We start from the raw sequence: 17098 nt of genomic DNA, 5'->3' as shown, positions 1-17098 counted from the left end.
AGTTGCATCTTGATCATGTTTCATTACCTATGTTTTTATTATGCACTTAGTTCTTTGCGGTAGGACTGCATGGTAGGAATTGATGCCGCATGACTATGCTTTTCACCCAGCAGTTCATTGAGGTAGGTCTGAACCTTATAACATTATCGCCATCGTTTTACATTATGTTGCTTCGCAAGTAGACATGGATTGGGGAGTGATCATTGTAAAGTATGAGTGACAATGTAGTAAATAGGACCTAAGATAATTAATGAACTACCTGGGCGGAAACTTGTTGGAATGGTAGCGAAGTACAGTGGGGCACGCTTGGGAAATCCATGGTGGTGCACCACTAGTGGACCGTCCGCTCAGGCTCAAAGAGATCAATCTTATTCTCATGTCTAGAAGCTTACGTGTGCAGCCACAAGCCAATATGGGCTCTGGCTTAGTTGAGTAGTTAGTGTGACCCCTTCCGGGATGGGCTAGCAGATGTAGAATGATGTAGGTGTACCGACCTATCAGTGGGTTAAGGGGGAACATTTTTGAAAGACTATGTCTCGATCTTCCGATCATGGAGGTGGTCGAGTCTTGTGGGGAAAAGTGCGCAACCTCTGCAGAGTGTCAACCTAATCGATTAGCCGTGTCCCCGGTTACGGACAACTTGAGCATCTAGTAGTGAAAATGCCGGGAGATCTCCTCACCTTTAATTAAACAGTTGGGTTTCAAATGAAACTTGGGAACGGATGGAGTTGGGTTTGCCAACTCATCCTATGCAAATGTGTAGTAGTAGAATAACATCTTTCCTAATAGGGAAAAACTAGCTTTATGCAAAAAACTAAACTTAGAGCTTTCCACCAGCCAAATTGCATGTACAAGTAGGTTCTTTACACTTATGATGTGACTTGCCAGTACATTCAATGTACTGACCTATATGGCTGCAACTTATCATGTTGCAGATATATCCGACGAGGATTAAGGTGCGATAGGTCGATGTTCTACACTCAACCTTGCTCGTGGAGTTGGACTCATTTACTACTTTGCTTCCACAGTATTTGTTTATTGGCTCTATGCCCTATTTTGTAATAAATGTATTGCTCTATTTCTGTTATTTCATCGAGTACTGTGTGTGCTAGCAAGTCGATCCAGGGACTAGCACGGTAAGCACAGAGACTTCGGCTCTTGCCGAGTCGGGTCGCTATAAGATGGCATCGGAGCACACGTTGACTGTAGGACGAAACCCCTAGAAAATGGAAAAGCCATAGGATAAAAAGCTATATTTTTCACTTTCCCTATATATCCTTTGGTCTCGTACCTTCTCTGCTTCATTACTAATTTTTTCCCTATTTCAAAATGTAGATGTCGTCCGCCATTGTCGAGTTCGAGCAGCCCGATGAGACCATGCCCTTTGGACGGCAGCTGATGAAGATCGTGAAGCACCTGAAGATTGGGCTTCCCACATTCACTGGAACTTTCACTGCCACCTTGCCCGAGGAGACGCGTTGGAGGATTGATGCCCATATCCCCGGACGCATCCTCGGAAACCGCACCAAGCCCATTGATTTCCATGTGGATACTGCAACATGGGGCTTAGGCAGGGGCATCGCTGCTCACATTGCTCTCGGACGCATTCGGGAGGAGTATGACGAGGACCTCAAGAAGACCTCCTTCATGATGTACGGACGCCGCGACGCAAATGGAGATGTGGTGCGTACCCTGGAGAACGAGACGATAGCATCCCATATCCAGGACATGGAGGATCACATTCGTATGATGGAGCTGGAGCTGTCTGACAACATGATCGTCATCAAGAACCTCATGACTCGCAAGGCCGATCTCGAGGAGGAACTCCAGGATGCTCGCATCGAGCATGAGGGAGAGCTGGACGCACTACAGGAGAAGATCGACAACCTGAAGCTTGAGCTTGAGGAGGCCGAGGAGAAGCTGGATGAGGGAGAAAACATCCAGGAGGATCACTCTTATTGAGATTACGTCAGCCAGGACAAGGACCAGGATGATGAGCTTGGAGATGACAACACAGACAATGATGCAAGGACACCTGATGTCAACATGGTTGACTGCTCTTCATCCGATGAGAGTTAGATTTTATACCACCATGAGAGTTAGATTTCGTTATCCGATTAGTTTTACTTCATTTGTAAGACCTTGTCAAATCTTGTGACATGGCTTACCTTAGGTTTGATTATTCTTGTGAACCTCTTTGATTGGAATTGAATTGGAGTGATTTGAAGTTTTATTGCTATCATGTGCATATGGGTAGTGTGATTTTACTCACTAGGCCTTATTCTATTCTAACTCCTCATCCACTCTAAACCCATCAGATGCCTCCAAGACGTGACCCCGGATTCAACTTTCCGCTGGAGCTCACGCAATTGATCCAGCAGCAGAATGCTCTTATGCAGATGCTCATTCAGAACCAGAACCAGAACCAGAACAACAACAACAACAACAACAACAACAACAACCCACCGCCGCCACCCCCAGTTGACAGTCTTACCCGTTTTCTGAGGCTGAACCCACCCGTGTTCTCTAGCAGCACGGAGCCGATTGTCGTAGATGACTGGCTCCGCAATATAGGAAGGGAGCTGGCCACGGCAGGATGCAATGATGCTGAGAAGGTGAAGTTTGCCGCCCATCAGCTGGATGGCCCGGCCGCTGCTTGGTGGGAGAACTACACCACCACATACCCCTTGGAGAGTGTGACTTGGACTCAGTTCCAGCAGGCGTTCCGCACTGCTCATGTCTTAGCTGGAGCCATGAGTCTGAAGAAGAAGGAGTTCCGCAGCTTGCGCCAGGGAGGACGCACGGTATCCCAGTATGTTGATGAGTTCAGTAAGTTGGCCCGTTTTGCCCCAGAGGACGTGGCCACTAATGCAACCAAGCAAGAGAAGTTTCTGGAGGGACTGAACGATGAGTTGGGAGTTCAGTTGACTGTGGTGACCTTTGCGAACTATCAGGAGCTGGTTGATAAGGCTACCATTCTCGAAGGCAAGCACTAGCAGATGGAGAATCGTAAGAGGAAGTACGGTCACGGGAAGTATAACTCTGGAGTTCAACAGAAACCCCGCTACAGCCCGTACTCAAGAAGTTCTAGATCAGGCACTAGCAAGTTTGGAGGGAATCATCATAACCATGGAGGCCACATTCAGCATGGAGGAAATGGACACAACCACCATGGTCACAAGCATGGAAATGGCAATGGCTATGGCAATGGAGGGAATGACAACCAGCAGCATTTCAACTCTTCTACACCAATGAAGAAAGATCTGAGTCACATCACTTGCTTCAAATGCAAGAAGACAGGGCACTACTCCAATGATTGTTCCGAGCAGCAGAATGGGAATGGAAATGGGAATTCTGGAGGCAAGAAGCCTAATCCTTTCACTAAGGGGCATGTGAACCATGTCAATGTGGAGGAGGTCTATGAGCAGCCTGACGCTGATTGGTAAGTTCTTGGTTAATTCATTTCCAGCACTCATTCTTTTTGACACTGTGCATCGCATTCATTCATATCAAGGGGATTCGTGGATAAACATAAGTTGCCTACCATAGCTCTTAAGTCACCCATTCTAGTGAGTTCCCCAGGAGCCGAGTCTATGGCTAGTCAGGGATGTTTCCAGTTGCCTTTGAACATAGGGGGACATGTTTTTCCCACAGACATGATCATACTAGAGTCGCAAGGGTTGGATGTAATACTAGGGATGGATTGGATGTCCAAGTATGAGGGGAACATTGATTGTGCTAGTAGATCGATTTTTCTCACCACCCCAGAGAAGAAGAGGATCAAGTATGTATCTAGGCTTAAGCCTAAGAGGACTCAGGTGAACTCTCTTACTGGAGTTGTCCAGGAAGAAGTACCAGTGGTGAAGGATTATCTCGATGTATTTCCGGAGGAGTTACCGGGTATGCCGCCAGATCGGGAGATTGAGTTTTTGATTGAGTTGCTGCCAGGTACAGGACCTATCTCCAAGAGGCCGTATCGGATGCCCGCTAATGATTTGGAGGAAGTCAAGAAACAGATTAAGGAGTTGCTAGAGAAAGGGTATATTCGCCTGAGTTCATCACCTTGGGGAGCCCCAGTACTCTTAGTGGAGAAGAAGGATGGAACCTTGAGGATGTGTGTGGATTACCGCTCTTTGAACGAGGTGACCATCAAGAACAAGTATCCCCTACCGATGATCAATGACTTGTTTGACCAGCTAGAAGGAGCTAGTGTTTTCTCCAAGATCGATCTTCGATCGGGTTATCACCAATTGAAGATTTGTGAGAAGGATATACCCAAGACCGCTTTTACCACAAGGTATGGGCTTTATGAGTATACAGTCATGTCCTTTGGTTTGACTAATGCCCCTGCTTATTTTATGAGCATGATGGACAAGGTGTTCATGGAGTTCTTGGATAAGTTCGTTGTGGTATTCATTGATGACATATTGGTTTTCTCCAAGAATGAGGAGGAACACGCTGAACATCTGCGCTTAGTTTTGGAGAAGCTCAGAGAACATCAACTTTATGCCAAGTTCAGCAAGTGTGAGTTTTGGCTCAAGGAAGTTGGATTCCTTGGACATGTAGTGTCAGGTGAAGGGATTGCAGTGGACCCTACCAAGGTAGAGTCAGTCACAGAATGGAATGCACCCACCACAGTTGGCGAGATTCGTAGTTTCCTTGGACTTGCTGGATATTACCGAAGATTTATTGAAAATTTCTCCAAGATTGCAAGGCCCATGACAGCGTTGTTGAAGAAGGACACCAAGTTCGTTTGGACTGAAGAGTGTGAAGCCAGCTTTCAAGAGTTGAAGAAGCGTTTGGTCACAGCCCTAGTGCTAATCCTGCCTGACGTGCACAAGGACTTTCAGGTGTATTGTGATGCTTCACGTCTGGGACTTGGAGGTGTTCTTATGCAAGAGGGAAAGGTTGTAGCTTATGCTTCACGACAGCTTCGACCTCATGAGTTGAACTATGCCACGCATGATTTGGAGTTGGCAGCCGTAGTGCATGCACTCAAGACATGGTTGGGAATCAGTGTGATGTTTACACGGATCACAAGAGTTTGAAGTATATCTTCACGCAGAAGGAGTTGAATCTCAGGCAAAGGAGATGGTTGGAACTTATAAAGGATTATGACATGATTTTGCATTATCATCCAGGAAAAGCCAATGTTGTGGCAGATGCTTTGAGCCGTAAGAGTTATGTTAATACCCTTACAGCAGGAGGTTTACCTCAGGAGTTATGTGATGAGCTTAGAGACCTTCAGTTGGAAATAGTTCCAAGAGGTTATGTTGCCGCACTCGAGGTACAGTCCACCTTGTTGGGAAGAATCAGAGAGGCCCAGAAGTTGGACCAAGGTATTGCTGAGATAAAGGAAATGATGAGCAAAGGGAGAGCAGAAGGATTCCGTGAGGATGAAAATGGAATCATATGGTTTGAGCAACGGATTTGCGTACCCAATGACCCGGAGATCAGGAAGTTGATTCTTCAGGAGGCTCATGACTCACCATATTCGATACACCCAGGCAACACCAAGATGTACTTGGACTTGAAGGAAAGTTTTTGGTGGGCCGGTATGAAGAGAGAGATTGCCGAGTATGTGGCAATATGTGATGTATGTCAGAGAGTAAAGGCGGAGCATCAGAAACCAGCAGGTTTACTTCAGCCGTTGCCGATACCTGATTGGAAATGGGATAAACTTGGTATGGACTTTATCACGGGGTTACCCAGGACCCGTTCAGGTTATGATTCCATTTGGGTGATAGTGGATCGTTTGACCAAGGTTGCTCACTTCATTCCAGTGAAGACCACCTATACAAGTGCTAAGCTGGCAAAGATATATATGACCAGGATCGTATGTCTGCATGGAGTTCCGAGGAGCATCGTATCAGATAGAGGAACACAGTTCACCTCAAAGTTTTGGAATCAGTTGCATGAAACTTTGGGTACCAGGCTAGAGTTCAGTACAGCCTTCCATCCATAGACTGATGGGCAGACAAAGAGAGTCAATCAGATTCTGGAGGACATGCTGAGAGCTTGTGCGCTAGACTATGGGTCTAGTTGGGATGATAGCTTACCCTACGCAGAGTTCTCGTACAACAATAGCTACCAAGCCAGTTTGCAGATGGCCCCTTTCGAGGCATTGTATGGCAGGAAATGCAGGACACCTTTGATGTGGGATGGAGTTGGAGATCGCAAATTGTTTGGACCTGATTTGATTAGGGATTCTGAGGAGAAGGTCAAGTTGATTCGTGACAGACTTAAGATAGCTCAGTCAAGGCAGAAAAGTTATGCCGATGCTAAACGCAAGGAAGTGATCTATGAAGTGGGAGATAGAGCATATCTTCGAGTGTCTCCACTTCGAGGTATTAAGAGATTTGGAGTCAAAGGAAAGTTAGCACCACGATTTGTGGGACCATACAGAGTTCTGGAACGTAGAGGAGAGGTTGCATACCAGCTGGAATTACCAGAGGCTTTGTCGGGAGTTCATGATGTGTTTCATGTTTCCCAGCTGAAGAAGTGTCATGCAAAGATGGCGGACATTCCTTTGAGAGATACAGTGCCACTAGAGGCAATTCAGTTGGAGAATGATCTGACTTATGAGGAGAAACCTATTAAGATTCTTGAGACTGCAGAGAGAATCACTCGTACCAAGATCATCAAGTTCTGCAAGGTTCAGTGGAGTCACCACACCGAGGAGGAAGCTACTTGGGAACGAGAGGAAGATCTTAGACAGGACCATCCACACCTTTTGCTGGCCAACCCGAATCTCGAGGACGAGATTCATCTTAAGGGGGGTAGGTTTGTAACATCCCAATTTTTATTAAATTTGGATGTTAATAGAATCATTCAATGCATATCATATTTCTTTGCATTTTGGAGTTTTTTTTTTGAAATATTCAAATAATATTTTTCCACTCGAGAAAAACAAATGAGAGGGGATAAGATGACTTCCTCCAATTTATAAAAGAGTGGGAAATTTTATTTTGAATATTATTTGAAGTTTTGGAGTTTATTGGTATTTATTTTATCTGCAAAAAGTGCATTAATTGCATTAGGAAAAATATTTTCAAAATATTCTGTGCTTAAGTTAATGTTCATTAGGCTCTAAATATTATATAGTTATTTTAGAAATTATTGTGGTGTTTTTATTAATTCACTTGAATTGTTTAGGGCCACATTAGTCTTCGGTTTAAAAAAAAAGTATGCACACACTCACCGTAGCCTGGACCGAAACTGGGTTCGGCCCAGGAGCGCCCCAACCGGCCCAACTGGCCATTTGGCCCAAGGCCTGCGCCCGCGCGCCCGAAGCCTCCCGCCCGGTCGACCGCCCCGCGCTCGCCCTCGCTCGCCTCCTCTCGCTCCCGCTGCTAGGCGGGCCCCGCCCGTCAGGCCGTCCCCAACCTCCCGCACTGCGCGGGATAAACATCCTCGTCGCGCTCCCGCAACCGCCGCTCGGCTCCCTCGCGGTTGAGGCTTATCCGCAGCTCCGTAGAGCTCCTAGCCGCGCCTACATAATGGCCAGGGCCCCCTCTTCCATCCTCGCCGTCCCGCTTCTTCCCACGCCGCCCCTACCGCTAGCTGTCGCTGTTCGCATCTCGCCGGAGCCGCGCCACTCCGTCGTCCATTTCATCGTCTGTGGCACCCCCAAGCTCTCCTTCCTTTGTCAATTGGATCCCTGCGATAACGCGCATCTATCTGACACGTTTTTTGTCCCTAGGTCCCGTCGGAGCCGCCGCACCGTCGACGCCGGAGTCGCCAAAGCACCGAGCCCCGCCGTCTTCGCCTCGCCCCGTCCGACGCCGCCGACGAACGCCGACACCACCTTCGCGACGCCCTCGATGCGCCGCACCTCCCCGTCTTCTTCCCCGTCGCCGAGGACCACCGCAGCTGCCGCCCCCTCCGTCACCGAAGCCGCGCCGCCGTCTGCATCGTCGCCGGCCACCACCACCACCCGCTGTAAGCCGCCGTCCCCCTCCCGCCCGTTAGATCGATCACCGACGGCCCAAATTAGATTAGGTTTCTTTTTTATTTTGTGAAGAGGTACGCGGTTAACCGCGGTTCCCTTAGACCGTGCGGTTTTATTTAAACCGAGCGTCGGTTTTTCTTTAGTTAGCCGTCGCCGTTGTTTTTTTCTATTTAGAGGCCGTTCACCGTATAGCCTCCGCAGCGGACGCTGCTCGGCCAGCCAGGAGCCGCCACGTGGCCAGGGACTTGGTTGCGATAGTTTTCTTGTCTGTTTAGTCCCTGTAATTAGCAGATTAGTCCCTGAACTTAGATTAGCCATAACTTTTAAACCGTAGATCCAAACTCGATGAAACCAGCGGCAAATTCTTCGTATTGTTTAGATCTATCCAGTGGTATCCTTTTTGGAAACTTTTGTCAGATTCAAATTTGAATTTATTCAGATTCGAATTCGAACTTCAAATGGCCATATCTCTCAAACCGTAGCTCTGATTAAGTTGATTCTTTTTGCATTCTGTCACCGTAGCCAAACCCTATCACCTGGACCTTTGTCACAATAATTTTCACACACTAGAATCTGTCCATTAATATTTTTACTAGTATGCATAGAACGCACTATAGTTCACATCACTTCTTGAACCATAGGCCTATGTTGTTTTGCACTTAGAATATTTTCGTGCAAGTTAAGTGTTGTTTGTTCATTTGGTTTTTCCGAGACTTCTTGCTTTGCATGTTCTTCTTGGTTCTCTGAAATGTTTGCTTATGTTTGTTTATCTTCTTTGCGATAGATTGCGCGGAGTGCGAAGCAGAATATTATCAGTCTTTAGAATTCAACCAGCAGTACCAAGGCAAGTTGCATCTTGATCATGTTTCATTACCTATGTTTTTATTATGCACTTAGTTCTTTGCGGTAGGACTGCATGGTAGGAATTGATGCCGCATGACTATGCTTTTCACCCAGTAGTTCATTGAGGTAGGTCTGAACCTTATAACATTGTCGCCATCGTTTTACATTATGTTGCTTCGCTAAGTAGACGTGGATTGGGGAGTGATCATTGTAAAGTATGAGTGACAATGTAGTAAATAGGACCTAAGATAATTAATGAACTACCTGGGCGGAAACTTGTTGGAATGGTGGCGAAGTACAGTGGGGCACGCATGGGAAATCCATGGTGGTGCACCACTAGTGGACCGTCCGCTCAGGCTCAAAGAGATCAATAGTATTCTCATGTCTAGAAGCTTACGTGTGCAGCCACAATCCAATATGGGCTCTGGCTTAGTTGAGTAGGTAGTGTGACCCCTTCCGGGATGGGCTAGCAGATGTAGAATGATGTAGGTGTACCGGCCTATCCGTGGGCTAAGGGGGAACATTTTCGAAAGACTATGTCTCGATCTTCCGATCATGGAGGTGGTCGAGTCTTGTGGGGAAAAGTGCGCAACCTCTGCAGAGTGTCAACCTAATCGATTAGCCGTGTCCCCGGTTACGGATAACTTGAGCATCTAGTAGTGAAAATGCCGGGAGATCTCCTCACCTTTAATTAAACAGTTGGGTTTCAAATGAAACTTGGGAACGGATGGAGTTGGGTTTGCCAACTCATCCTATGCAAATGTGTAGTAGTAGAATAACATCTTTCCTAATAGGGAAAAACTAGCTTTATGCAAAAAAAACTAAACTTAGAGCTTTCCACCAGCCAAATTGCATGTACAAGTAGGTTCTTTACACTTATGATGTGACTTGCTAGTACATTCAATGTACTGACCTATATGGCTGCAACTTATCATGTTGCAGATATATCCGACGAGGATTAAGGTGCGATAGGTCGATGTTCTACACTCAACCTTGCTCGTGGAGTTGGACTCATTTACTACTTTGCTTCCGCAGTATTTGTTTATTGGCTCTATGCCCTATTTTGTAATAAATGTATTGCTCTATTTCTATTATTTCATCGAGTACTGTGTGTGCTAGCAAGTCGATCCAGGGACTAGCACGATAAGCACAGAGACTTCGACTCTTACCGAGTCGGGTCGCTACAGGGGCGATTTGGACGACGGCGGGAGGCGGCTGGAGGCCGTGGATCTAGAGGGCGATGACACTAGGCTGTTGATGTGCACATCGTGCATATCTTCGTCGAGCTCCTCAGTTCATGGCGAGGTAACTGTTCTGACTCGATTTGGGTATTTTTTGGGCATTAGGGTTCATCAATTTGGGGATTTTCTCCATTTAGGTGGATGGTGTTGGGATTGTTCGGTTTGAATCCGAGTCTACATCCTAGATCTGACATTCGATGGGCCCGAGATGCGCACGACGAGGCGCTGCCCAGGGCACGGGCTTATTCCTGCTCGACGCGTCGCCTGGAGAGGAGCAAGCGCGGGAAGAAGGTTCCTGGGGTGCCCTCTTGATGTAATTTCTCTTTTGCTTGTCATTGGGCTTTGATTAGTTGCAAATCATTCTTTTTTTGATCCAAGTTATTATTTTGCAGCTCCCTGATGAATGTGACTGGGTTGTTTGGATTGACCCACCTCCGACAGATCATGTTGCTCGTGCATTTGAGGAACTTCATGCAGGATTAGAGAAAAGCTGGCTAAAAGCTCATTATTTGGAGCGCGGGGTGATGTATCTAACAGAGAAGAACAAGAAACTAAAGTTGAAGATGAAGAAGAGAAATGAGCTTATGCAAACATGGGGATTTCTCATAGTTCTTTGCATTAGCATTTTTGCAACATTGTTTAAGAATCCATACTAGTTGGATGATTGTGTGTAATGTAAGGCAGTGTTGTGAGTTGTGAACTATCTCAAGTAGCTGTCAAGTGTTTGGACCAAAGTTGTACTGGTAATGTAATGTGACATATATCATTAGGAAAATTTCTATCTATTTTCATCCAGTTTGCTCCAATGTGCTCCCATGAACAAACTTCACAGTTAAAGAGTAGATTTACCACATGAGATAGCACATAGCACATGACACATGATATAGCAGACATCACATGAGATAGAAGTTCTACATTAGTTGCCAAGAGTTCACAAAAGCCAAGAGCATACTGCCACAAATTTGGTACATCACCATACAGTTTTGAATTGAAAAAGACAAGCTAATAGTTCACAAATCCAACAAACACTTCACAACTACTTCTTCTTGCTCCTGGTGTTGCAAGCTGGGTTTGAAGAGAGCCTAGAACTCCTCCTGGTGCTCACTTTCTTGGGCAGAACTGGAGTAGAAGACCTGCTCAGATTGTTGCTTCCAGTGACAGAACCTACAGTCTCCTCTTCTTCTGCAGTTTTCATCTTCTTCTTTAGTGGCGATTGTCCTCTATCAGCTGGTCTTTTGTAGTTTTTTCTTGGGTTGCAAAGTTATAAATGAATGAAAGAAGTCAGTTATATAACACTCAAAAAATGTAGCAAACAATGACTGAAGCAAAAAAAATTACCTCACTGCACTACCAACTGTTGTTGCATCCTAGCAGGGCACAGGCTCAATTGTTGGATCTGCTGCAGCAACATCTGTAGCAGCAGCTGTATTATCTGCCACATGAGTTGGTGCATCTCCATCTTGTACTAAATGCTCAGCTTCTATTGCATATGCAACATCTGTTTCATTATCAACATTTGTTGCAGTTTCAACATCTGTAACTTCATCAATTGTAGCTTCCTGTACACCATCTGTACCTAGAGGTTCATCAGTTGCATTATCAGCACCCCGGTGTTCTTCTTCTCCAAATGCAGGGTCAATGGACTCTTTGCAGTGGCTGGCACGGTGCCCAATCTTTCCACATCTTTTACACTTTTTCTTTCTTCCTCCAAATCCTTTTCCCTCTGATTTTGCTCTAATCCTTGTTTTCCTAGGTCTGCCAGGGGGCCTATTTTGCACTAGAGCACACAATTTAAATCCTGGATTTACCACATCCCACTGTTGCTTGCCCTCCAAGAGTGGCAAATTATCAGCATAAGTTGCATTGAATTTTGCCACAGAGAAATACTCATGCACATACTGATCAATCTCACTGACTGGACCTCTCATTGAAGTGATAAAGTATAGAGCATGTACGCATGGTTGTCCTGTTATTTGCCACTTTCTACAACTACAACTCCTTGTTTCCAAGTTAACAGGATATCTCCACTCTCTTTTTTCCTTGTCAATTGCAGTAATTTCTGCCTCAAATGTGCTTCTTTTAACTATGGTCATATCAAGATCCTTAGATTTAGCATGAAGCATTATCATGATTTTGGGGATTATAGTGTGCCCAATGTATGTGCTAGCTGCAATCTGCTGTCTCAAGTCAAACTTCTCCATTATGAACTGCCTTATTTTGTCAAGCAAGTCCACAATGTGTACTCCCTTCCACTTCCTAATTTTGGAATTGAATGACTCAGCTAGATTGTTGTTCACATAATCAACTTTGCAAATTTCATTGAAGAGGGCCCTGGCCCATAGCTTGGTGTGATGCTCCTCTAAGTACTCTTTCACACCAGACTTGTTGTACAACTGTCTAAGATGGTAGTTGTGTTTTTTCATACTATATGTCAATGAACAAGGCCATAAATTTTCATCAAAAAATTTACCTCTAAATTTTTTGGAAAAATTGGCTGCCAAATGCCTCATGCATTCTCTGTGCTCCACTCCTGTGAATACATCTTCTACAACAGTCTCTAGTCCTTTGCATGCATCCCTATGGATAACAAGACCTGGTGGATGCCCTATTAGGTTTTTTAAATTCTGAAAAAACCAGGTCCAACTTTCTATATTTTCAGACTCAAAAACTCCAAATGCTACTGGGAAGATCCAGTTGCAAGCATCCACTGCACATGCACTGACAAGTTGCCCTCTATATCTGCCATTTAATGCTGTGCCATCTACTGCAAGATAAGGCCTACATCCATCCAAAAATCCTTGCCAGCATGCTTTGAAAGAAACAAACATTCTCCTAAAGCACTCTTTATGTCTACTTTTTCCATTTATTTTGTACTCTATAGTGTGCTTATCAATGTTTACAACACTACGAGGAGATGCTTTCTCAACTTCTGCCTTGAAAGTATACAATAGTTGAAATGAGTCAGTCCACTTACCATAGATGTTGTCAAGTGCCATTTGTTTCCCATAGAACACTCTCATGTATGGCACCTCTAGGCCAGACTTCTTCTTCAGGTTCTTCTACAACTATCTAACTCCAATCTCAGAATCCTCTAAAACCCAGTTCTTCACAGCATCACCAACCCATCTGCTCTTAGCTGACTTCAGTCTTTTCCTTCTGTTGACACTTGGACAAGTATGAGCAATCTTGTTCACTTTGACCTGCAATTATGAAAGTTGAAATACATGTTAGGACATATGTGGTGCAATAGACAAGTGAAATAAAATTTCCATGTAACTATGCATGCATCCAGTGTTACTAACTTAAGTTAATACCTGAAATAGTGTGCTATGCCTCATTAAAGAGGCATGCATCCTCCACCTACACCTCTAATAAGCACAATGAACAGTCAACCTGGTAGGATCACTTTTGTCTATCACAATTTCACTTTGAGTCTTTATTGAGAAAGTGGCTAGTGCATTCCTATAGTCTACAGCACTGGAAAATATAGTTCCTTCTTTTAGAGAAGGATCATCTCTGTTGTACTGCACATCTGGCCTTGCATCATTTGAATCCTCACTATATCCCATGTCCTTGTCCTCCTCCAACTCATCTTCACCTGGCTCATCAAACATTCCTTCTGGTGGTGGAATATAATCTTCTTCTTCCCCCTACTCATCTTTCTTTTTGGGCCTCTGCGTTGTAACAAACTATGGGAAAAGCCTTTCATCCTCATCATCTGTAGGCCAATCATCAGGAAGTCCCTCTTCAATATTTGGATCAGCAGAATCTATGCTACTAGTAGGACCTGCATGTTTAGGAACTTGCACTGTTGGTGTTCCTGGTACCTGCATAGAGCTCTCTTCTGCATCTGCAACTCTGCTCTTACTAGACTCAGGCTGTGAACTGTTAACAGTTCTTTTTCTCCCCCTGGATTGACTGTTCCTGCCTCTAGAACTAGTAGATGATTGGCAGTTCTGTTTCTGTCATCTTTTTCTCTGTATAACATTGATCTCTAATTTGACTGGGACCAAAGCATGTGCTGTAAACATTTTTCCTAGCTCATCATCACATTGGACTGGGACCCAAACAACACTATCAATGTCCCAGTACCTGAATTCTACCGCATCATGCACTCCCCAGGGGTATTTAGAAAAATCTGAGACCTAAATTGTTCAAACTTCACTGTGCTCTCCACAACCAAAGGAAATGAGAACCCTGTTTCCACTGGTTTTGTACCAGCAGGAACTACCAGTGTCGTTTGCATCCTACAATCCAGACAAATATGTCCCGACCTACGGATAATCATGGAAAATAGGGATAAAACGCACCAAATGAGCACTACGAATGCAGCAACCAACAAATCCAAGTCCAATAACTAAATAGAACAAAGAACATGCTTCATATCTGAAAGAAAGAATTTACCCAAGCGTTGCATCCATTGCTGGCGTTGTGCTCCCTTGTTGGCCGCCACCGCCGCGAGCACTGTCTCCCTCCATCCGCAGCACAGCAGCATAAGGAGTCAGACCAATGGAATCTCCCCCGCGGCCGGCATTGATCTGGAGCTGTGCTGGCCAGAGATCGAAGGCGCTAGGGTTAGGGTTAGGGTTACGCTGCGATTTGGGGGAAGAGAGAAGAGAGAGCGTGCGGGTCGAGCGGGAGAATGAAAGAGATAATGCATCGAACAAATAAGATTGGACGGAGGGGCAAATATGTCAAACTGATGGCAAGTTAGCGGTCAAACAGCCTTGACCGGACGGAAACGGCATGGAGGGGCATTTCTATAAGTGGAATTGACGGCAGAGGGGCAAATTTGAGCACCCTTCGAAATTAGGGGCAAATCTGAGTAGTGGGATCCAGTTAGGGGCATAGATGTAAATGTCCCTTGCACATTTTGTTAGCACCTTTAGGATTGACAAAACCTTCTGGTTGCATCATATACAACTCTTCTTTAATACATCCATTAAGGAGTGCAATTTTGTTATCCATTTGCCAGATTTCATAAAATGCGGCAATTGCTAACATGATTCAGACATACTTAAGCATCGCTATGAGTGAGAAAATCTCATCGTAGTCAACACCTTGAATTTGTCGAAAACCTTTCGCGACAAGTCGAGCTTTGTAGATAGTAACACTACCATCAGCGTCCGTCTTCCTCTTGAAGATCCATTTATTCTCAATGGCTCACCGATCATCGGGCAAGTCAATCAAAGTCCACACTTTGTTCTCATACATGGATCCCACTCAGATTTCCTGGCCTCAAGCCATTTCGTGGAATATGGGCTTATCATCGCTTCCTCATAGTTCGTAGGTTCGTCATGGTCAGGTAACATGACCTCCAGAACGGGATTACCGTAACACTCTGGTGCGGATCTTACTCTGGTTGACCTACGAGGTTCGTTAGTAACTTGATCTGAAGTTTCATGATCATCAACATTAGCTTCCTCACTAATTGGTGTAGGAACCACTGGAACTGATTTCTGTGATGAACTACTTTCCAATTCGGGAGCAGGTACAATTACCTCATCAATTTCTACTTTCCTCCCACTCACTTCTTTCGAGAGAAACTCCTTCTCTAGAAAGGATCCATTCTTAGCGACGAATATCTTGCCTTCGGATCTGTGATAGAAGGTGTACCCAACAGTCTCCTTTGGGTATCCTATGAAGACGCACTTCTCCAATTTGGGTTTGAGCTTATCAGGCTGAAACTTTTTCACATAAGCATTGCAACCCCAAACTTTAAGAAATAACAACTTAGGTTTCTTGCCAAACCACAGTTCATACAGTGTCATCTCAATAGATTTAGATGGTGCCCTATTTAACATGAATGTAGCTGTCCAAAACGACAGTGGTAAATCGGTAAGAGACATCATAGATTGCACCATATCTAATAAAGTACGGTTACGATGTTCGGACACACCATTACGCTGTGGTGTTCCAGGTGGCGTGAGTTGCGAAACTATTCCACATTGTTTCAAATGAAGACCAAACTCATAACTCAAATATTCACCTCCATGATCAGATCGTAGAAACTTTATTTTCTTCTTACGATGATTTTCCACTTCACTCTGAAATTCTTTGAACTTTCAAATGTTTCAGACCTATGTTTATCAAGTAGATATACCTATATATGCTCAAATCATCTGTGAAGGTCAGAAAATAACGATACCCGCCGCGAGCCTCAACACTCATCGGACCACATACTTCAGTATGTATTATTTCCAATAAGTCTGTTGCTTGCTCCATTGTTCCACAGAACGGAGTGTTAGTCATCTAGCCCATAAGGCATGGTTCGCAAGTATCAAGTGATTCATCATCAAGTGATTCCAAAAGCTCATCAGCATGGAGTTCCTTCATGCGCTTTACACCAATATGACCTAAACGGCAGTGCCACAAATAAGTTGCACTATCATTATTAACTTTGCATCTTTTGGCATCAATATTATGAATGTGTGTATCACTACGATCGAGATTCAATAAACCATTTATATTAAGTGTATGACCATAGAAGGTTTTATTCATGTAAACAGAACAACTATTATTCTTTGACTTAAATGAATAACGGTACTACAATAAACATGATCCAATCATATTCATGCTCAACGCAAACACCAAATAACATTTATTTTAGGTTCAACACTAATCCCGAAGGTAAAGGGAGTGTGCGATGGTGATCTTATCAGCCTTGGAATCACTTCCAACACACATCATCACCTCGCCCTTAACTATTCTCTGTTTATTTTGCAACTCCCGTTTCGAGTTACTACTTTTCGCAACTGAACCAGTATCAAATACCAAGGGGTTTCTATAAACACTAGTAAGTACACATCAATAACATGTATATCAAATATATCTTTGTTCACTTTGCCATCCTTCTTATCCGCCAAGTATCTAGGGCAGTTCCACTTCTAGCGACCATTTCCTTTGCAGTAGAAGCACTCAGTTTCAGGCTTGGGTCTAGCTTTGGGTTTCTTCATGGGAGTGGCAACTTTCTTGCCATTCTTCTTGAAGTTCTCTTTCTTTCCCTTGCCCTTTTACTTGAAACTAGTGGTCTTGTCAACCATCAACACTTGATGTTTTTTCT

The 17098-nt window shown here is 44.6% G+C and overlaps 1 protein-coding gene across 1 annotated transcript; it reads left to right on the top strand.

Annotated features, from left to right (window-relative positions):
* The first annotated feature begins 2159 nt into the window (after positions 1 to 2159).
* LOC141021647 (uncharacterized) lies at positions 2160 to 2996 on the top strand. Its single transcript, XM_073497498.1, has 2 exons — positions 2160 to 2173; positions 2531 to 2996. The coding sequence occupies exons 1-2, from the start codon at positions 2160 to 2162 to the stop codon at positions 2994 to 2996; spliced, it is 480 nt and encodes a 159-aa protein (XP_073353599.1).
* Positions 2997 to 17098: the final 14102 nt, after the last annotated feature.

This window comes from Aegilops tauschii, chromosome 4, assembly GCF_002575655.3.
Source record: "Aegilops tauschii subsp. strangulata cultivar AL8/78 chromosome 4, Aet v6.0, whole genome shotgun sequence".
NCBI classification, from domain to species: domain Eukaryota; kingdom Viridiplantae; phylum Streptophyta; class Magnoliopsida; order Poales; family Poaceae; genus Aegilops; species Aegilops tauschii.
The sequence above is the reverse complement of the archived record's forward strand: the minus strand, read 5'-3'. Positions and strand labels throughout refer to the sequence as shown.